Source organism: Diospyros lotus, chromosome 7, assembly GCF_014633365.1.
Source record: "Diospyros lotus cultivar Yz01 chromosome 7, ASM1463336v1, whole genome shotgun sequence".
Classification (NCBI taxonomy): Eukaryota; Viridiplantae; Streptophyta; class Magnoliopsida; order Ericales; family Ebenaceae; genus Diospyros; species Diospyros lotus.
In genome coordinates this window covers 12,968,332-12,991,492 of record NC_068344.1, presented here as the reverse complement: position 1 = coordinate 12,991,492, position 23,161 = coordinate 12,968,332, and the positions used below count along the sequence as shown (strand labels likewise).

The window sequence follows — 23,161 nt, the reverse complement described above, 5'->3', positions numbered from 1 at the left end:
GATTATTCCGCCGAGCTAACATGGACTAGAAGAAAAAGCGGGAACACCGGTCTCCCTCCGCAAACCATCTTATCCTAGCTCTGAGGCGAAAATAATCAGATTCCTGCACCAGAGCCGCCGAATAATCCCTATTAAGATCTAGCTCTCGCTAGCAAAGATTAGGAACATGAGGGTTATCCTGCATCTCTCGCTGAATTCTATACAGACTATCTCGGAGAGACAAAACAAGATCAGAGACATGGCCACTTGACTTATTAAGAGTCTTCATAGCTCCTTTAACCACCCTGAGTTTCTGGACCACTCAAAACATAGGGACCCCAGGAACCCACCTGCTCCAACTGTTAGCCACCTTCTCAAGAAAAAGAGGATGGTCGACAAGGTGGTTCAGGAACCTAAAAGGGCTACCATTAGTCCGAGAAGTACTAGATAAGAAAACCACGGCAGGGCTATGATCAGAGATTCCTGGTTGAAGGAAAAGAGCCTCACTCTCAGGGTAACTAGCAAGCCACCCATCATTCACAAGGGCTCTGTCCAGCTTTCGGAAAATGCACTTTGCAGCAGACCTCTTGTTGTTCCATGTCAGCTTTGGACCCCTAAAGGCTAGATCCTGAAGAGAAACCAAGGAAAGAAACCCATTAAATATGCGCATACCCAAAGACATAGAGGTGTTCCCACCTCTCGTCTCAGAACTATTACGACAAACATTAAAATCACCAAGGAGGATCTAAGGGTCGTTAGCCACAGACAACCCCACACCTCTCCCTTTTTGCTTGAGCTCTTGTTTTCGGCCTACTCCCTGCCGAGCTTGTACTTGTCACCCTATAAGACTCTGAGTCGTCATCACCCTGAGCCTTTCTAGCACTAGAGTCCCTCGGGTCATCCCTCTCGGCAACCTCTCCCTGAGACTCTGTGGGGGAAGGGGCGTCCTTATCCTTTTCCATTTCATTTTCACCTAAGACACCATATTTATTGTTTTTTATTATTTGATCGTCGATATCCTTAGGGTCACAAGGAACCGTAACGGTATGATACGAAAGGCAATCCACCATATTCACAGAGAATAGTCAGGTTCTGAGGGTCTAGAAGATGGCCCTACCTCCTCCTCCCTAGCAATTGCCTTATCCTTTCTCTCATTAGTTTTTCCTTTCTTTCCGCGAACCATAATAAAATCTTCACGATCACATTCATTCTGATTATCTTCAGTGTTCTTGGGATTCTGATCATTCTTCTTTGAATACACGACTCTAGCTTCACTCCCTTTTGGCTGAGGCTGAGTCGGACATCGAGAGTTAGGGTGACCAAAAAACTTACAGTGGGGACACATGGATGGCATCCATTGATATTCAATAGGTAGCCAGGATATCCTAGGTTCACCTGTGAGATCATCTATTCCTTGTTGAACATCAATAAATTTGGGGAAGCTGGAATTGACACTTACCTCAACACACACTCTGGCAAACCCAAATCTAGTCCTTTCCTCAGTCATAGGATCAGCGTACAAGGGTCGACCTATTGAACTAGCAATAACAGAAATACCTTTAAGGGACCATCCTTCAAGAGGGGGATTATGGATTTTAATCCATATTGGAACCGATGTGTGGAACTCTCTAGAGATATTCATGCCCGGGTCCCAGCATTTTAAAATGACAGGACGGCCCGCAAAATGACAAGGACCTGCATCAAAGATTTTAAGCATATTGTCTAAAGAATCAAAGAGAATATTATTAGAGAGTACCACAATGAGACCTACATATTTTAAGCATATTATCAGAGAGTACCTCAATGAGACCATGGCGTTGCCACATTTTTTTTTGCAATATTTTGAACAACCGGAAAAGGAAGTCGCTTTTCTATGAAATATCCTACAAGAGTATTCTCCAAAATTCTGTGCATTCTTCAATTACGTCACTAGGTAACTGAATAAGGGGAATATCCGAAAGCGTACCTGAAGGTGGGAAATAATCAAGGCGCGTGGGAGCACGGTGAACCCGATCTTTAGTTATATCCGCCCATGATTTATTGGGTTGTATGGAAGCAGCCAAACAAGTGGGCTTGGGAAAAGATGGTTGTTGTTTACTAATAAAAGACCCATAGGCTTGCTGCTTTGTCCCATTAGTGTGCTGGGCTTTACCCTTTAATTTATGCTGGCCATATTCTGGAGCCCACTTACCTAAATCAAGACTAGAGCCCACTCGCAAGTGAAGCCTATCACCTTTAGAAATCGGCCCACCTGCTTCAACCTCCAACGGTCTCCTTCTCCCTTCCATCACGTGAAGATCCCTGGAAATCCACCGAGCATGAAGCGATTGCTCAGCACTTTGAAGCATGGACCTATGCTGGAAACGGTATGTATTTTCTTGGTTGCCCCAGTCATCAGGTTCTGCCTCGCCAAGTTCGGCATCCATCAGAGATGCTTCTGCCACCGTCGACACCGCCACCTAATGCCTTTCCAAGCTCCTAGTTGGACCATCACTGGCGTTCCACATCCTTGAACGAAGAAAGGGAGTCCAAGCTTCCTTCCGGTTCCCGTTCTCCATGGTCTCATCCCCACTGTCACTGCCTTTAATATTCTCTCCACCGGACTGATCCACCCCACCATGTGAGATTTGCATGCTGACCTCGCCTACTGTTCGAGGCGACGTTCCTGCTAGTGACGAAGCTCTTGGCGACAAGGAGCTGGAGTCCCAACCAACCATCATGGATGAAGACAGCTCTTCCAGATCGATTCTTCTGGGAATACCATTCTTCAATGCTGGACTGTCGCGAAAGTTGAGCTCCTCGTCCAACAGTTCACCTTCCTCATCAGATCTGGTATTTTTTTCCAGCCCTTGAGTCGTTATATCCTCCTAAGCCTCACCATTTTCTTGATGCCCCCCAGCACCTATCTGCACTAAATGGTCACTAGACATGCTAGAACTTTCCAACCGAGAGACTAGTGCATTATTTTCCTTGACACTTCTCGTTCTTTCTTTGCCCTTATGTCCATCTTCCTTCTCGACTACCCGTTCTTTGAAATGAACAGTGGTGAGGGGTTGCTTGGTGGTTTCCCCAACACTTCAGCCAAGAGGAGGCCTTTTTTCGTATGGCCTCACCAGCGAAAGCCACCTGGCGCGCGCTAGGATCTCCTTTCTTTGAGAGTTCGCCACTTGGAAGCCTTGGTTGCCGTCATCATTGCCGTTGGTTTGCTCGTCGCTGGTCTTCATTGTCGTCGCTGCCTATTATAAGTGTCAATGTTCACAATTCACAATATCATGAGTCATAGTCTTTCCAAATGAAATCTTAAGGAAATGCAATCAACCACACTTGTCAATATGCACAAATCAGACAAGATGGACTCTCGGCTCTTTATTTCCCAAGAAGATTGACGAGCCTATGGAGAGGAAAAGGGATGCCTTCTGCCAATTCCACGGTTCTCATAGCCACTCCACCGACAAATGCCAAGACTTAAAGAATCAAATAGAGACGTTGATTAGGGACGAGGAAATAGCAGAATTTGTAGACATGACAACCTAGGGGGGAAGAACAGACTGACTACCACAGAGGACAGGGGTATAACTCAAAACGAGAAGAGCAACGAAAGAACAGAAGCTTCTCCAAGAAGCATGTTTTATTGCTTGAAGGCCCAAAGCACAAAAGAATTCTGAATCCATATGCCCACTTCAAGAAAATATCATAAACAGGATTAAATGTCTTTAACATTTATATATGTCATTCAACGATGCACGAATAAAACAATTTTCATTTTGTTGTAGTTCCATTTTTTTGTATTTTGTTTTCCAGGACAATGAATACACTAAAAAGGGCTGAAACCCCAATAAACAAATGAAGCCTAGTACCAAAGCATGGAATACACGAACAATCTAGAGCTCCTTACCTAACGCCTAGTATCAAAGCGTGAAATGTGCAAGAACGGTTTAGGGGCTTATTATTCTAAAAACCAAAGCGTGAGAACGGTCTAAAAACTGAAATGCTAAAATGTGAATGGTCCAAAAACCAAAGCTCATAAAGCGCGAGAACGATCAAAAAACGCAAGAATTGCCAGAATGATAAAGGGAAAACCTAATATCAAAAATGTAAGATGCATGAGACCAAACTAAAAGCCGAAAGCACAAAAGCACAAAAATGATCTAGGATAACCCATAATCAAAAGCGATAGATACGTAAGAAAAACCTAAAGTCGAAAGCGCAAAATGCATGAGATCAGACTCGAACCAAAAATACAAAAAGCACGAGAATGATCTAGGATCTATCATCAACAATGAATTGGGGAGCGAGCATAATCCCCGTCCACCATTCACAAAGAATTGGGGGAGTGAGCAAAATACCTATCCCACATTCACAAAGGATTAGGGAGCAAGCGTGTCCACCCTCTTCTAGCGAAAAGAGAAGTGTAAGTGGTAAAAGTTTTGAGCGATTTACGATTCAAAAGCTAACCTACAAAATTCTATATAGCTTGTGAGTTGCTAATGTGTTACATAGAGAAACGAACACACGCCTAGAATCAAAAGTGCATAAAGTGTGAGAACAACACAGAAAGCCGAAATGCGAAAGAGCAAGAATGATCTAAGGCAAACTCAACATCTAAAGTGAGAAAATGCATGAACAAAGATTCAAGGATCATCGTCTATGACAATAAGAAACCAAAGGACCAACAAAGGAAAAAAGCCCAAGCATGGGGAAACGGGCTGGAAAAACATTGGGTAGGCCCATAACAAGGTGGGATCAAACTAGGGGGATGGGCTAAACGATTGAGGAAGCAATCCTAGCTGAGTGAGGGTCACTTGGCAACACAAGGGCCTTGCACACAAGTTGAGTGACCCTCCCGCACACGCAACTGCGGGGGTCAAGAGCCCCACCCCTCGCATGGGGCCCCAGGGGCCCCGCACCCCCAACCATGCTCCCATGCCAATCATGCTTCTACCACCCATGCAAGCCATGCCACCGCTCTAGATACCCGAGGTTAGGGCCGAGAGACCCCCTTTCGCCATGCTAAGGTTGAGAAACCCCTAGGTGGGGGCACCAAGCCAAGCGAGAGACACTCCCGAGGGCTACGAATCCCATGAGACCTAGTCAAAGATGCATTCAAGATGCCCGCTAAAATCAACAAGTCACACGCCACCTGTCAACCTTCCCTCTCACTATAAATAGGAGGGTCGTCCTCCTCATTTAGGTATGCTAACTTCACCTCTTAAACCAAAATTCTTCTTCTGGCAAATGACTAACTTAAGTATCGGAGGGTTTGCAAGTGACCTCACTGGCGCCCTTAACCAATTTTCTCTTTTCTAGGTCACTCGTCATCAAAGGGTCATTTCCTCCACAAGAGGGTCTCCCATACTAAAGATTACTGCCCAGAGACGGTTTCCTGTACTAAAAATATATTGTCGTAGTTAGGCAACAACACCTTGTAATTAGAATCTTGTCCATAGTTAGAATAGGTCTTCTTCTATATAATGTATAGATCTCTTGTTAATGAAAGTAGAAGAAAATTTTCCAAGAAATTCTTTACTTTGGGTTAATTTGTCAACAAAAAGTCATGATCCCCTATCTATTCATAAAACAAACTAAAAGAGAAGAAAAGGGGGAATAAATGGAAAAAAATCAAGTTAATCAACAAACTATTAACATGACCAATTGTGATAGAGATTAGCCACACGGAAATATATCTTATTATTTTGTCAATTGATGACTAGAGGCAGCAAAAAGAAAAGCATTAATGCTATATAGCACATATTAGCTCAAAAACTAAAAACCTGTTTTTCCTGATGTGATCTTCATTTTGTAGCCATTTGGAACTTCAAATATGTGATTACCCTGCATTAGGGAAGAACAACAAAGAAAAAACTTTTAGCACCATTATAAATTGAAACAAATTACAGTTGGTAATTTGATTTCGCAACTAGAATATTGATAAAACCCTTGGATTTTATAGGGAACAGTGGGGGGAAATTGAAAAGAGAAAAGGGAAAAGATAAAAGGATTTTGATCTCTTCAAGGGGATTAACCTCCAAATCAGCCAAAGCTTTGAATTGTATTTGATTGTTTGAAACAATAAGCAAAAGGCAATTACATATTTATAGAGTTCCCTTAGTCAATCTGGACTTGTATTCCTTAATTAATTAGGATCTCTGGTAAAAAAGGAAGCAATTAAGTACCTAATCTAATCTAATCTAATCTCTTAATTAAGGAAACATAATCAAAGATAATCAACTAATTAAAGTACCTAATCTAACATCAAAAATTAAGGAACTTTATCATAATCAACTAGGATTTGTAATCTAAAATTGAAATCAAAGAAAATAATTGTATCCCTAAAATGTCAGAATCTTAACATTCTCTGCCTCTTCAAATCAGCCTTGTCCTCAGGGTTGAGTAAGCATTGAACCCTGGAAACCTCTCTTCCAATGACTTGAAAGTCTCCCGCATGACATCTTTCATTGGTAAATTGGCCTTGTACTTCAGCAAGGATCTCTACACTCCGTAAGTGCACTGAAAACCTCCAAAGAACTCTTTCCATTCTATGGATTGTAATAGTTGTGATGTTATTCCCACACTTTCCCTAGAGAATCACCTGCTTTGCATTGAGAAAAATTTTCATGATTAATTTACAACAATTCCAGAAAATATCTCCTAGAATCCGTAACCAATCAATCCCAAGTGCCACTTCATATTCCTCCATTGGCAATAGTGAAAAATCCACAAATAACTCCTGACCCTGCATCATGAGCTTCACTTTGGAACACTTGCCATCACAGGCTAAACTTGTCCATTAGAAATCTTTACCTCAAATTTGTCACATTGTTCAATAGGATAAGCCAACCACTTAGCAACCTTACAATCCTTAAAATTATTAGTGCTTTCCAATATCAATCAAAACATCAACAAATCGACACTTCAAAAACCCCTCAATTTGCATAGCTTGAGGATTAGAATAACTAGCTAAGCATAAACAGTGTATGTGAGGGTTTCATTAATATGATCATTATCAATACCTTCTTGATCTGCACCAACAGTATCATCCTTCAGTTCATCTTTCATTGGATCAATCATCAGAAGTTTGCTTTGCTTGCAATGATGCTCCTTACTCCATTTTTCATCACAATGCCAGCATAAGCCCTTTGCTAACACTCTTTGAGTTTTTCTTGGGTCAGTAGTCTGGTAAGAGGATTTTGGCTAGGAATAATCAGAGCAGTTTGACTCAGTAACAACTTGTTCACTAGTACTCTTCTTAGCTCAACAATTTTCTATATTGATTTTCTCCTCTTGCAACCTTGCAAAAAAAAATTGCACCAATCATAATACGTGATTGGTGAGTCTTAACTTCACAGCAAATATCCATATGAAGACCTGCAATAAATGTGTCCAGCAACTAGCGTTCAATCCAATCTTTAGCTCAGTTTGATATTGCTCAAATTGACTTTGGTACTCTAGGACAGTAGAAGTATGACAAGTTTTAGCAAGCTCCCCATCAACATTCTTGTATTTAGATGGCCCAAAACGAACAAGAAGCCCTTCCTCAAACTGTTATCTTCCTGCAACTTCAAGTTCCTCATATCGCTTGGTTGAAGAAGCAGAATTTCCAACATACAGACTTTTGCTAATACTCTCGAGCAAACTCTTTTGAATTCGTAGAGAGATGCTTGCAGTTTGCTCTCAAATTTCACCTCAAACACTTCAAGTTGAGACCTTATGAAGTTTTCCAAATCCATTGGTGCAAGGTTGAAGATTTGTGATTCCTTAGTTTTGCTTTCGGTTTTGGGTTAAGGGCATACAATGAATGTCTTGCAAAGAAAAGATGGGGATGGTAAAAAAAGCAAATCCTAGGAGAACTGCCTTTGATAGCAAATGATAAAACCCTAAGGTTTTATCGGGAATATTGGGGGAAAATTGAAAAGAGAGAATTTTGATCTCTTTGAGGGGATCAACAGACCAAATCAACCAAGTTTTGAATTGTATTTGATTGCTTGAAAAAATAGGCCAAAGGCAATTACATATTTATAGAGTTCCCTTAGTCAATTAGGATTTGTATTCCTTAATTAACTAGGATCTCTAATAAAAAAGGGAAGTAACTAAGCATCTAATCTAATCTCTTAATTTAAGGAAAGATAATCAACTAATTAAAGATAACTAATCTAATCTATAAAATTAAGGAACTTTATAATAATCAACTAGGATTTGTAATTTAAAATTGAAATTAAAGAAAATAATTGAATCCCTCAAATTTTGGAATCTTAAAAAATATGCTTGGTCCTACAGGTTCTTTCTTTTTTTCCTTTTCTATGATAAATGAGGTCCATGGGCAACTTGAACCTTCATTGATGGCATCCATCAGCAAAGCTGTTACGGCTCCTAGTTCATTAAAAACTTTAACAACCATTTGCATTATAGGTATGATAGAATCACTTGCCACTACTACATTGGAAAATATAATATACAAATTGCAGTAGGTTTAGTTCTAGCATGCCATAATGCAGGATAAACATAGTGAGGAGCCATAACAATCCATTTTGACCTAGTGGGAAGAGAAAATATTGCTGAGGAGTGTCGGAGTATACCAGACAATACATAGAAAATGAAGCAAACCATATTAAAACTAAAATACAGTTTAACAAAATCTGAAAAGTAAATAAATCCCATAATGCATATCGCTGAAAGAGGACCCATACAGCGAACCTTGTTGGAAAAGGTTTAATTAATAGAGTTGAGTTTTCAAGCGCAAATAAATGATCTCAAATTGATCTAACCTGTATGACTACATCAGTGGCTTCAAATTCAGCATTTCCATGCAGTACAATCTTTAGTGCCTCAAGTCTATGCACCTGATGCCTCCAGTATATATTCTCTTCTGAACTCCAATCAATTCCCTCATTGCGTACTTTGACATTTTGTAACTTGCATCTTCCACACCTGTGCATTGACTCCATTCCAACGTCAAATTAGCTGCCAAATAAACGCAAGACAGAAATGAGCAAATCAGCATTGTTGAATACCTGTACCCATACTGTAGTATGGGTTCACCATTTTCAGCAGGGTTCATTGAGCCCAGGATATTTTCAGCCAAAACTATCAAACTTCCATCTAACTGCAATTACAGGACGAGATCAGCAAGAGAAAATTATTTGCATTGCCTTATTTACTGTGTACGAGAATATTAAAACCTGAACTTCTCTCCACAAGAACTCAGCAACCTCTAACTGTAACTCAGAATGCTCAGAAATGGAACCTCCATGAAACTGGGGCATATAAACACAGATAGCACAATTAAAACCTATGCATTAACTATTTGGTGCTATGTTGGAATAATAACAAATGCATGAAATTCTAGCACAACCAACATGGTGGAATGAAAAACAGCTCCTTTGTTTGTCACAGCGAGCTACCGATTAAGCAAATGAAGTAATGAACCATTTCTTAGATAACAAATCTGGATAATTTGGAAGAACATGAACTGAGGGACAAACTCTTTTTGGCAGTAAACTGATAATGATTTACTAAAAGAAAGTCAACAATTTAATAATAAGTTTTGGAAGTAAATATAGAAATACCATTGCCTAAAGTTTCAGAGATTACTTTTTGCCTGGTGACTTCCCAAAGTGGGCCCAAAGCAGGATGAAGGAAGATCAGAAACGGGGGTCCAGAATCAGCATACTTGTCATTATCTTCAATCTGCAGAATACAAAAATAAAAATGGAGTATAGCTTCAAATATACACTCTAGTTTTATGGCAAATGAAAATGCAATATCAGTAAAAAAACAGATTTATACATCTAAGGCAAGAAAAATTAAAAATATAACTCAGAAGTCACTGATAACTATAGTATATTTTCTGTATCAATACTTCTTAAGATTATAGATTAATGATTGCCAGCCTGTCAGGATAATATCATATACAAATTAAGGTATGTCCTAATCATATTATATTATCATTCTCTTGTAACAAACATGGGAATGATAGTAAACATGCGAACAGAAAAAACTAGCAATGGGTAAAATTCAGCACTAAAATTGCAGAAGATGTAGAGCATGTACCTTCGGAATCTTTATACCACAGTGGCACAGAAGGTCATAAGCATTGCGCATTATATCCAATACTGCACCATCTGGAGTCTGTATGTAAAATAAACATACCATTAGAAACCATCAGGATCATTAGGAAGTTCATGTTTTCAATATGTAAGAAATAAAATGACACTGTAGAAGATTGAGAACAATCCTGGAAATTCAAAATCTAAACAAGCATCTACAGTAGATAGCAGAGTTTTTCTTATTGAATGTGATCTTTCTGAAGTGCCAAAGAAGTAAAAGCCCAGCTTATGATAAGCTAAGATAAACAAGCAGAAAGTTCCGACTCTATCAAAGGAGACTGGTCCAGTGTTCCTTGGGAAGGATTCTTAAAAAATCAACCCAAAAGTTTGTTAATTACTCTGTTAAATGGAACTTCTAGAACATACTCAATTTACCTCAAACAAGATTTAAAACAAAATTCTCATGCTTGAAACACAATAGTTTTCATTCCTGGTGCTTATTTTCAAATCAATCATGGTAGGAAAAAAGATGAATAAGTAAGATTTTGAATCAACAAGTTAGCTACTATGTTCTGATCAAGTAGTTTAGATAGAAAATAATTAGAATTCCAGATTTGTGGATGAACATAAACTTGAATTCAAGGACATCAACAGCCACCAAACGTCAAGGACAGACCAATGAGATGCTACTAAAAGTATTGGAAGTATTTGGCTTAAACAAATTTTAACCAAGGAATGTTTCAAGCCGGCGTAGTATGCTAGCAAATTAGTTGAATTGTAGGCTAAGTAGGCATGCCAACGAATTGAAACTAAGTTTGATACAACAGCATACTGCCAGCTAAGAGGTGCACATTAAAACAGCCCAACCAAAAATTAAGACAGCTTTTTACAAAGCTTACAGTTTTAATATTATTATTTTTTATTTTTTTGTCCTCATTTTTCTTCTCATTTAGAAAAATGAAAACTTAACATGTTTGATAATGTATTTCATTTTATTATTATTATTATTTTGGATAACTTTGTTGTTGGAGTTTTGGCGAGCCAGCATGGCTCCCAGAGCTTTTACAAGTCCCATCAGCAGCTTCCGTGGATGTGGCAGAGAGGGTAGGGAAGGGCAAGAAAAAAAAATGAAACGGAAAATGTAAAAACACCTTTTTATTGTTTTATCTTCTTGAAAACAAAAACAGAAATTCATAAACAAAAATTGAACCAAGTGGAACCTAAGCTGGATCCACTTTCTATAGTTCAGGTTGGTCCAATTCTCTGCTGACATTGGTTTGGTTCCCCTATTGGAGTATATGGAAAACAATCTGTTACAAGACAAGTTCGGAATACTTAATCTACTGGGCTGCCCACAATTTGTCTCTGGGTGTGTTAGATTATTAGCTACAAAATGATAAACAAAGTGCCTAGTAGTTGGAAACAGGTACAATTTTTCCTGCTTTATTTTTTTTGCTAGCTACAAATTTTTCTTCATTTCTTAAAGAAATTGCAGGACTTTCAGATAACTCCTAAAAGCCATGGATATTAGGTCTTTTCAGTGTTCTTTTGGTAGAATAGAAGGCTTCAACATAAGTGACAGGGTCAGTAGTAAATTAGGTTGAAGTTGGTGGGGTTTGGGTAGGAACAATTTTTTATGAAAGGAAAGCAAGATGACCATACAGAAAGGTATCACCAAGGTTATGAGATGATACATGGACACATTGGATTTGTAGGTGGGAATGATGCTGGGAAAATTGCACCAGTGTCATAGTGGCTTGAAAACTCAGAATCTCAAATTCCGATTTCAGAAAAAGAGATGAATATCTAATAACATTTCCAAGTGGACCAATGTAAGATTTAATAGAACTTTTGTTAACTGGAGTAAATAGGGAGATAGGAATGATGCTGGGTAGATTCTAACAGGTATATTACCACCTATTACAAAAGAATAGAATATCATGTAGATTTCCATTACTTCAAGGATGAACAGGTCAACCACATATACAAAAATAAAAATAAAAAAATTACAAGAAGCCAAGAAATATAAAACTCCGTTGAATAGTATAAGTGACGGTATTGGTGTAATTAGTGTATAATATCCTATTTGTATATATATACCATTGTATTATACATGAGAACTGGAGAAATACATAATATTTTATTAGGCCAAACCTATATTTTACCCCTGCACTTTCACATTTTTTTTGTATGACCATCTGAACTATTCATTATTTTGGTAACACCTTTATCTACATTTTCGACTCAATTTAACCTCTATACTTTGACTTTTTTTTCATGTGACAAGTCTAACTTTTCGTTATTTCGATTACACCCCTATACCTACGTCCTACATTTTCGAGTCAATTTAACCCCTATACTTTTACATTTAAAAAAAAAGTTAAGTGAGATGATTAGGGGTGTAAAAAAAAAGGTAAAGTTCAGGGATTAAATTGACTCAAAAATGCAAGTATATGGGTGTAAACAAAACAACAAAAAATTCAGCTTACTACAAAGAAAAAAAAGGTCAAAGTAAAGAAGTTAAAAAAGTTAAGTGAGATGATTAGGGGTGTAAAAAAAAGGGTAAAATTCAGGGATTAAATTGACTCAAAAATGCAAGTATATGGGTGTAAACAAAACAACGAAAAATTCAGCTTAGTACAAAGAAAAAAAAGGTCAAAGTACAGAAGTTAAATTGACTTGAAAATGTAGGTACAAAGATGTAATCGAAACAACGAAAAGTTAGGGTGGTCACATGGAAAAAAACATGAAAGTAGAGAGGCAAAAATATAGGTTTAGCCTACTTTATTATTTTCCACATGGTATCAAAGCCAGGTTACAAAGCCTAACCCTAAGCAAGCATCACCTCCAAAAATCATTCTCCTCGACAGTTGTTGTAGCTAACAGCAACTCCTCCTCTCGAAGTTTTTCCTTCACATAACATCTCAGATCTAGTGATTCTTCACAATTTCTTCAAGATTAACTGACCCAATTGGACCATTTCAAGTGTTTTCAAGTCATGATTTTAGGTCGCAATAAGGGCTTAGATCTGGTTGTGACGTCTCCTCACTATTTCAAATCTCATAGTTTCAGTCGCAATTAAGGCTTTGGATTTCTTCTGATTCACAACCCCTCAATCTCAATTTGCAATGTCTAGTTTCTGGATTCATTTGTGGTTTGATTTGGTGTTCTAGTGTTTTCATTACGTTCATAATCATGTCCTCATCCACCACACAATCTTCATCATCAACCTCGCCATCAACTATCACCGTTCCCCAATTTTTAGGCATACTAATTATTACCATTAAGAAATTGAATGGGAAAACTTATTCTACATGTTTTGCAGCTATGGGAATTTGGTTTCTTGGCCATGGACTTAAGAATCACTTGACGATGGCCCTCTCAACTATTCTTGAGGGCAATCAACCTATTTGGTGAAAGGTGGATGCCCAATTACTACGTATGATGTGGCAAACTACTGAGCCGACATTGATGCCTATTTTTTGACCTCTTTATGAGTGTAGTGCTCTTTGGACCCATGCTCATGAGCTCTATACATGTGACACAACTCAATATCTATGATGTGATTGGTGCTTCAATTCATAGTCGCCACAATGATTTGGAGATGACCACTTGATTGGGTAAGATTTAGGCTTTCGTTACTGATTTCAATGAATTGACATCAGCCTTTTGATATAAACATCAAAAAGCAACAAGAGCAACGAGATAAGATGTTTACAATGCTATCTCCATGGGATTCAGCTCGAAACTTAAGCTAGTTAGAATACAGATTCTAGGCAATGCCTCCCTTCCACCCTTTACAAAGGTGTTTTATCGTGCAATTCTCTACCTATAGACCATTCTACTCTTGCTATTGCTCAGCTCCATTCTCATCCTAGTCAAGGGGATACCTCAAGTGGATGTCGTGGTGGTCACCATGGTGGTAGGCACACTTGGCCCAAGTTCCTCATTCCATTCTTTTACCTCGATCGACTTGTATTCTCTCCCTCGCATCTTAGGATGTAACTATTATGTCCACCAACTTGCTCCTAGCCATGATAAGTTGCCCACACAGTATCTCAAATGTGTTTTTGTTGGTTATTCAAGGCTTCAAAAGGGGTATCATTGCTACTCTATTGAGTTGGCTCGCTATTTTGTTTCTGCAAATGGTTACTATTTTTGAGTCCTCTCCTTATTTTCCCTTTGCCTCTGAGTTCTCTACGTCAATATTTACCAGTTTACCTTTGTTGTGGGGTGCCCTAGGAAAATCAACGTCAAGAATCCCAAAAATCCATAGAAATATTCCAAGTATGCCAAAGATTCGGATGACCCCGAAGAGTCTTCTGGGACTAGAGTCTCCAAGAAGGTCGAGCCTTAGCATTTCCAAGGCCCCAGACTCATTCAGAGTCTCCTGAGCCCAAGCCATCTGATGGCTCCAAAGAGTCTTCAGACCCATCTGGAGGATACTCATCGGGGGACTTCAACCCCACCACCAAGTGTTTATAAATACTTGCTCATTCCACAACAAAGGGACCTTTTTGGATCCTTTAAGACCTCTCTCTCTCACACAAGACTTAGACCATGAACCACATAGAACCCTTCGGGAGAAAATCCATCAGAAGACTACCATCCAGAGCATACATACAGCATACAACACACATACATTTACACTCGTATCATATTTCAAGATATCATTGTCTGACTTAGGCATCGAAGGGCCTGCCTGGGGAAGATCCCTGAGTGCCTTCTAACTATCTCTATGTTGCAGACCTTCCGGAGATCCATCCGAAGACTCTCCGAGGAGCAAGGCCCTCGAAGACTCCTAGAAGCCACCCAAAGACTCACAACGTTCTCTTGACTCTACTAGACAGCGGATTGAGCCCGGCACCTGTTGTCCCTCTTGTGGTGCCCCTGAACCTTGTGACTGCCTAGACTTTACCTAAGTTGTTCCCTAAAACAAATAAATTTAATTGTTATAATTAGGTAACAACAACCTTTACCTATTCCATTTCATAATCTTCTCTAATCTCTTCCACTACCAGCTCCATCCTGCCTTAACCCCCTTGATCTTTAAGTTTATTATTCATGTGCTCGCCATGTAAACTCATAGCCATAGCCCATCTAATTGCTAGAACCATGAATAGACCCACCCTCTATGCCAGTTGGCCTTTCCTCCTCTTTGTCTCCCCCAATTCCTGACATTGACTTGCCTATTGCTCTTCATGAAGGTACTTGTTGCATTATCAAGCATCCCATTTCACATTTTTTGTAATTATCATTCTTTGACCCTTGGCTTTTCCACCTTTGTCTCTTCTTTGTGGGTGTAGCAACGATGTAGTAGAATATTTCTTAGGAGGCTATTAATTTTTTTGTTATGTAAATTAACAGTTGTATGCTTTCAGTTACAATTTGTAACTGAAACTATGGAAAAGAGAGAAAACCAATGTTAAACAAGATAGAAAAGAGAGAAAACCCTTTTTAGGAGTAGAACTCTCTGTTACGTTTAGCCTCCTTCTATTGAAATTTATAGTAAGTTGTACAATAATCAAGGCTAAAAATAAGGCATAAATTAAGGCTAAAATTGAGGCCTAAATGATAGCTAATTACATATGATCGCATGTTAATTAACTGCTAATTGATAGCTACTCCAACAGTGGCAAATCTTCCTTCCTTGATTTATGGCAAATCTTATTATTGTCAATCTTCTTGATGTACTCTTCCTTGATTTGTGGCAAATCTTCCTTCCTTGATTTATGATAAATCTTCTTGATTTTTCTGTCTTGATTCACAAGAGAAACAACTGTCTTAGAGTAGCTATATATAAGCTACCCGAAACTGTTTTGGGAGTTGTTAAGTAATAACATAATTGAATTCTTCTCTCTCTTCAATTCTCTACCTAATTTCTCTCTATTTTCTCCCTCATCTTTCTCTTTCTCTCTCTCTCTCTCATTTCTATCTTCAAACAAACCCTCGGTCAAGACTGGTTCTTGACATTCTTGTCTTCTATCACTATTCCTAAGACTATTACAAAAGCTCTTTCCCATCCAAGGTGAGATGCTATGGTCGAAGAAATGTCTACCTTACATTCCATAGGGACTTGGGACCTGGTACCTCTTCTAAAGGGTAAATCTATTGTTGGATGTCACAGAGTTTATATTGTTATAGCTGGTTTAGATGGCCAAATTCATTGGTTTAAGGCTCATTTTAGTGCTAAAGGATATATTTAGGTCCTTGGCCTAGAATATGGGGGCACTTTCTCCCCTGTTGCTAAGATCTCCTCTGTTCACCTCTCCTTGTTCCCTATTGCTATGTTTCCTCTTGAGTTTGTTGCATAGGAGGAGTTCAAGTTGGTGTGTCACCTTTGGAAATCCTTTTATGGCCTAAAATAGTCGCCTTGGGCTTGGTTTTGTAAGTTTAGTTTAGTTGCTTTGAGTTTAAACTAACTCAGAATGGAGATAAATATCCCATTTTTTATCACTCTCAGTCTTGTCACCACATTTTTCTAGTGGTCTATGTTGATAATATAGTGATTACATGGGATAATGGTCTTGGTATCACTAAGTTGGAGGCACACCTTCATTGATAATTTCAGACTAAGCATTTGGGTCCCTTGAATTATTTTTTGGGTATTGAAATGGCTCGATCAAAGCAAGGTATCTATTTTTCACAATGGAAAATACTTGGATATGCTAGAGGAGACAAGGATGCTTGGGCATAAGCTAGTAGATACTCCTATGGGTCCAAATATGAGATTGTTTCTAGGGTAGAGGGAGCCTATTTCTGATGTTGGGCATTACCATTTACTAGTTGGAAAACTTAATTACCTCACAGTTACTCATCCTAATATCTCATTCATTTCGAGTCTGGCAAGATAATTTTTAGATTCACCTTGTGATAGTCACTGGGACGCAATAATTCATATTCTTTGATATACTAAAGCTGCCCCTAGTAAAGGTGTATTGTGTCAGGATCATGGATACAATTGGATTGTGGGATATACAGATGTTGAATGGGTGAGATTCACTAGTGACAGATTTTCCACATTTAGATATGTTGATGCCAACCTCATCTCTTAGAAGAGTAAGAAACAAAATGTTGTTGCTAGATCTAATGCAAAAGCTAAATATAGGCAATGGCCCTAATGACATGCGAGTTAATGTGGTTGAAACGATTAATTGAGATTTAATCGTTATCCAGATTAAGTCTATGCAATTGATTTGTGACAATCAAGTTGCAATACATATTGCTTCTAATCCCATTTTCCATGAGAGAACCAAGCACGTTGAAGTTAATTGCCACTTTGTTAGGGAAAATTGCTCTCTAGGGATGTAGTAACAACATTTGTAGGCTCTAATGATCAATTGGCTGATTTGCTCGCCTAGTCGCTTAGAGATCCTCATGTGAGTTACATTTGTACCAAGCTAGGCATGCCCAATATATATGGTCCAGCTTGAGTGGGAGTGTTGAATGGTTTAAGGAAGATATTTGTGTAATTAGTGTATAATATCCTACTTGTATGATATATGAGAACTAGAGAAATACATAATATTTTTTATTTTCCAAAGCTCTAAGCTAGGTGGCATCAAAAATAAGTGTGCAGCACAAAACCTTGGAAAGACCATAGTTTGAAGATGCCAGTAGATGCAATGAGTAATACCAAATAAAGAAAGCATGCAACAAAGATAATGCAAAATAAAGAGTAGCAGAAGGCAAAACTTCTCGCTCTTACAAAAAATTTTGCTTTTAACAAAGCTGAATGACCAAGTAAAATATATATCATCAATAGTCATCTAGTAAGGATATACAACAAACAATTACAAACTATAACCTGTTGTAAAGACTTGTCACTGTGTCTTCTTTTCTTCTTAGCAGAAGACGTAACCTTTCTCCGTTCATTATGCACAATAAAGGTATCCAACACATGTTCTGTTATGCAGCCAAGAAAGCTTCCATCAACAAAGAGGAAACACATTCCAGTACAAATAACACAAAATGCCAAAAGATCTTACAGGAAACAAATGAACACTTCAATACCTTCAACACCTTTGAAACACGGAGATGAATATAAACTGAAGAAGTTGTCAGCTATGTTTTGCATTGTGCATTCCAGCCGTCCACCAGAAACACTAGTGCAAGCGAAAGTTCAATTAGCTAAAGATATTGCCATGATAGGACAACAAATAGAGTCAAAAAGTAGTTAAGGAGGAGGAAACATTCAGGAAGATTTGAAAACAACCCTGAGTAACCTTCCACATATCCACCAAGGGTAAGGAAGAATGGTAACATATGATGTAAACAATTCTGAGCACAATATAAAAATTTACATTCTCCAGCTTCAAGTAATATGAGCTCTCTAACTGATACTCAAGACTGTCAAATCCCAAGTCCATTGAACTCCTATTAAAGTATTTTGCATGCAACTTAATTATGCAATCACAGAGCAAAATCCCATGCCAGAAAAAAAGTAGGATTGAATCAATAGAACTAGAAATTAACTCCAATCATAACTAGAAAATAACACTATACTTGGTGAACAAAACAAGAGAACCAAAGTAGGAATACCTTAGGTATAATTGGAGATGAACACACAAACTGTTTTTCGAGTTGTATTGAATTTAGATGAGGTATTTATACATGAGCAGGCCTTGGTTTGCTCCTAGAATACAGGGATACAAAATACAAATTTAACTATGGTACAACAGATAAGATAGGATTTAAACTTAAGTAATAGTTCTATCCTATCTTTATGGAACTACTTTATCTATACCTTTTTAGACATTCTTTATCGTCCCATCTTTCTTTAATTTCAAAACCTTTCGAGCTCTTCTTATCATCCTATCTCCTTTCGACAACAAGTATTTTTTGTATCTTCTTCCTTTAACACTTGGTTTCCAAATGCCTGCTACTCTTTTTTTACCAACCCAGAAAAGATAAATAAGAATATAATTGTTGTTGCTTGACCATAACAAAGAATTTAGGGTATGGGAGACCCTCTTAGGACGGCACACAGGTGACTCTTCCGGACAATAAATGACCTTTCCAAGTGATGGATGACTCTCCTAGGGGTGGATGACTGAGCGATGAATGACTCTCCCAAGGGTGGATGACTACGATGGATGACTCTCCCAAGGGTGGATGACTCTATCGAGCGATGGATGACTTGTCGAGAGAGAAAGGGGGAGCAGCACTAACGGGACTTCACCTTCTTCTTGGCTAAAGGGTAGGGGAGCTGCTCCGATCGGTGGATCTTCACCTCCCTCCTGATCATCAATCCCTTGGAGGGTGTCAATCATTTCCACCTCCCGCGAGGCAAAGGCATGCAGCTCCCACAAACCCGTTAAATTCATCAAATCATCCTCAAGATTTGAGTTCAGGAAAGTTTCAAAACTCATGGGATTCGAGTCATTGTATACGCACCAGTCGAGGGCCTCAAACTCCACTGCCTCTTCCGTGAAGTCCAGCTCGGGAAATTGCTCTCTAGGTCGCTTGGACTCTAAGAAGGAGCGTGCAAGGTAAAATCCATATTTTTGTAAAGCAACCCCCATAGTGTATCTTCCTCTCCTGACAGTTTATCAAGAGGCGCTACCTCCTTCGGAGCTGCAGAGAACTATTCCTCTCGTTGAGCCTTGAGGGACTTAATTTGCTTCTTATAACACGCAATCTCATCCACCTTCAAGGAATATTCTTGCAAGAGGTTCTCATGTGCCCCCCCTCCCCCCCACTTTGCCATGCTCTTTTTTTAGCGCCTCCTTAGTCTTGCTAAGCTCGTCAATCTCCGCGTTCATGCTTGAGTAGTCGACACGAGCATCTTTCAACTTGGAGCGTAAGTCGTTCATCTCTCGCCCCATTTTCCGAATGTCTGCCTAGAGGGGATGCTTGTGCTCTTTCCACTTCACTTAAGCCTCCCTCCACTCCTCCTTCTCTACCTCTGCCCTGTTATAATACACCCTTCTAACGACATTCGAGAACACCAACCCTTGGACCCCCTGGGCACACAAGCATTGCATTAGAAAACCAAGAGCAAAGTTAAAAAAGATGACCGAGATACGAACGCAACAAAGCCAGCTTACCTCAATTATCTTTTGCTCGAGTGCATTAGCAATGCTAAGCCAGTTGCCAAAGAACTCGCGCTTGTCCTAGGGAAGCATAGAGGCATATATCAAGCGAGCACCAACCCCAAGATCCTTCACAAAGTCCGTATCAATTAGCTTGGGATAGAGCTGGAAATGGTTGCCTCTTAGCCAAACATAGCCAAGGATGGGCACGGGAGTCAAGCGAGGATCGACAATTGGAGGAAGAATTGGAGGGTAGCCCGAGAGCTCTTCCTTTACCTTTAGCTTCTGTCAGTCCTTGGGATAGGGAACAAAAGGCTGGCAACTCTCCTCTCAAATGCATTGAAGGTCGTAGCTAAAAGAGGAATGGGAGCTGGAAGCCTCCCCTTTTCAAGAGCTGGAGACATTAGGAGGGTCTTCGGTGATGTTCTCAAAAGGAGAGGGGTCTGCCACGAGCACATCCGACAACAGAGTCGACGCCTCAATGCTGGGAGGGTTCGTTGAAGTACCCACCCCCTTTTTTAGTCGTAGACGCCTACAAGATGGATGACTAGGCTTGTCCCTTGTAACTGGTGGCAAGAGGGGGTGAAGATCTTTTTCGCCTGATGGGTGCAAATTCCTAGCGCGCCTTTTAGTGTCTGTTCCTTGAAAAGATGCATGTCTACAAAACAAAGGATTAAAGTGCAAGTTAGCTACTAACACTGAAGAATAAGAAGAATCTCTACAATACTGAGGATCTACCCTTAAGGGAGGACTGCTCATAAGGGACTATGAAAACATGTAGAGAATTGGTAGCCCTCAAAGAATCCCCCTCATCTTCTTCTTCAGGCACCTCATCCTCTTCTTTGGGACTCTCATCCTCTTCCTCACTGCCCTCATCCTCCCGGCTCTTGTCTTCTTCCTCGACTTAAAAGGCGTCCTTGGGCATAGTCGGTGGTGGCACAAAAGTGAGATTGGAGGCTCAAGCATGTCCTTGAGCCAAACACCCCAACCAGCAGTTGCAATATTTTTCAAGGTAAGCAGGTCGGGCAGATCGCAGGGGCCAAGAGCACACAGTCTTTCTATCACTCTATGATGAACAGCCTGGGCGGTCCCAATGTCTGAGAGCTCCTCCTTCCGAACATCCCACTCGCTATCCCAGCACCAACGAAGCGGCGCATTCCAGCTGGGGGAAGCTCGACCATGATCCATCGAGACTCGAAGTCCATCTTGTTTTGGAGTTTTAAGAAGAGGGGGGATAGGCCCACAATTCTTTAAAGGGTAAAAAAGACACCCCGTCACTCCACTCTTCTTAGTCTATAAAAACATCCAAACAGGAGGATAGAGGAAGGTATGTCGATTCTATGACATAGTATGGTGAACCCTATTAACTAGGACCAGGCATTGGGATGAAGTTGTGCCGGAATGATATAGTGACATTCCAACCACTCCATGCCAAAGCTAGATAAGGGGAAATGAAGATCGGCTCGGAAAGAAGACAAGTATACCCCGAAACCATGGCCCCCTACCAGGGTGGTACCCAACTCTTCTGGCGTAGGGACTCTAATATGATGGTCGTTAGGAATCCGGACACGAGACCGGATCCCAGCTAGTTTCCTCTCTTTTACTCGGGACCACTTTCTAAAGGATATGTATACACTGGGAGCAAGAGGAGGAAGGGGAACAACGTTCTTTCTACGACACATGATAGATGCCTAGCAAGGACGACAAAGGCAAGGAAGGGGAAGACCATGCAAACAAACAACAACAACAACATATCCAGCCTTTATCCCACTATGTGGGGTCAACTACATGAATTCTAAACTTCCATGTATTTTTGTCTTTTGTCATATCTTCATTTAGGCTCATACACTTCATATCAAACTTTAATGTCTCTCCCAAAGTCTTCTTGGGTCTGCCTCTACCTCTTTTTTTGACTAGTTGTTCCATTTCATCAACTCTCCTCACAAAAGCGTCTCTTGGTCTCCTTCTCACATGACCAAACCATCTTTGTCTAGTCTTTCTCATCTTCTCCTCGATTGGCACTACTCCTACCTTATTACGAATAACCTCATTTCTAATTTTATCTTTTCTTGTATGGCCGCACATCCATCTTAGCATCCTCATCTCCGCTATGCTCGTCTTTTGCTTATGTTGATATTTGACTGTCCAACATTCTGAGCCATACAACAAGACTGGTCTTATAGCTGTCCTATAGAATTTTCCTTTCAGTTTTAATGAGATTTTACCATCACATAATACCCTCGATGTATTTTTTTATTTTAGCCAACCTGCCTTAATTCTATGTGTGGCATCCTCGTGAATTTCTCTATCTTTTTGAATCACTAATCCCAAATATCGAAAATGGTCTTTTCATTGTAAGATTTAGTCTTCCAATTTTATTATAACATCATTCACTCTTGCATTCTTACTAAATTTACATTCTCTATATTCTGTTTTTCTTCTACTTAATTTAAATCCCTTAAATTCTAAGTTATTTCTCCACAACCCAAGCTTAGTGTTCACTCCCTCTTTTGTTTCATCCACCAATACTATGTCATCTGCAAATAGCATACACCATGGCACCTCTATCTGAATGTGTTTAGTGAGTTCATCCATTACTAAACCAAATAAGTATGGACTTAGTGCAAAACCTTGACGTAGTCCCATTGTAATTTTAAATGGTTCAGTATCCCCTCCGTATGTTCGGACCCTTGTCTTTGCACCGTAATACATGTCCTTAAGAGCTTGTATATAGGCTATTTGGACTCCTTTCTTCTCTAAAACACCCTCCATAATACTTCTCTAGGGACCCTATCATAAGCCTTTTCTAGATCTATAAACACCATATGCAGGTCCTTCTAATGATCCCAATACCTTTCCATTAGGCGCCTCAGTAGGTATATAATTTCCATTGTTGACCTATCAAGCATGAAACCAAACTGATTTTATGAGACATCTATTTCTTTTCTGAGCCTTTGCTCTATTACTCTCTCCCAAAGTTTCTTGATATGGCTCATTAACTTAATTCAAGATGGATGAACTCAAGGTGACCTAAGACACATGGATGAGGGTCACTCGTGGGTCGCGTAGCTAAAGACACCCATGGGTGAGGGTCACTCGTGGGTC

At 39.6% G+C, this 23,161-nt stretch overlaps 1 protein-coding gene across 1 annotated transcript in view; it reads right to left on the bottom strand.

Annotated features, from left to right (window-relative positions):
- Nucleotides 1-23,161, bottom strand: part of LOC127805993 (UTP--glucose-1-phosphate uridylyltransferase 3, chloroplastic) — a 79,911-nt gene that overhangs the window by 20,584 nt on the left and 36,166 nt on the right. Inside the window, exons 9-16 of the mRNA XM_052342909.1 lie at nt 18,036-18,127; nt 17,830-17,927; nt 10,027-10,104; nt 9,568-9,663; nt 9,156-9,230; nt 8,988-9,079; nt 8,742-8,904; nt 5,751-5,811 (exon numbers count right to left, since the gene is read on the bottom strand). Coding sequence (XP_052198869.1) covers nt 5,751-5,811; nt 8,742-8,904; nt 8,988-9,079; nt 9,156-9,230; nt 9,568-9,663; nt 10,027-10,104; nt 17,830-17,927; nt 18,036-18,127 — 755 coding nt within the window. The remainder of the gene's footprint in view (nt 1-5,750; nt 5,812-8,741; nt 8,905-8,987; nt 9,080-9,155; nt 9,231-9,567; nt 9,664-10,026; nt 10,105-17,829; nt 17,928-18,035; nt 18,128-23,161) is intronic.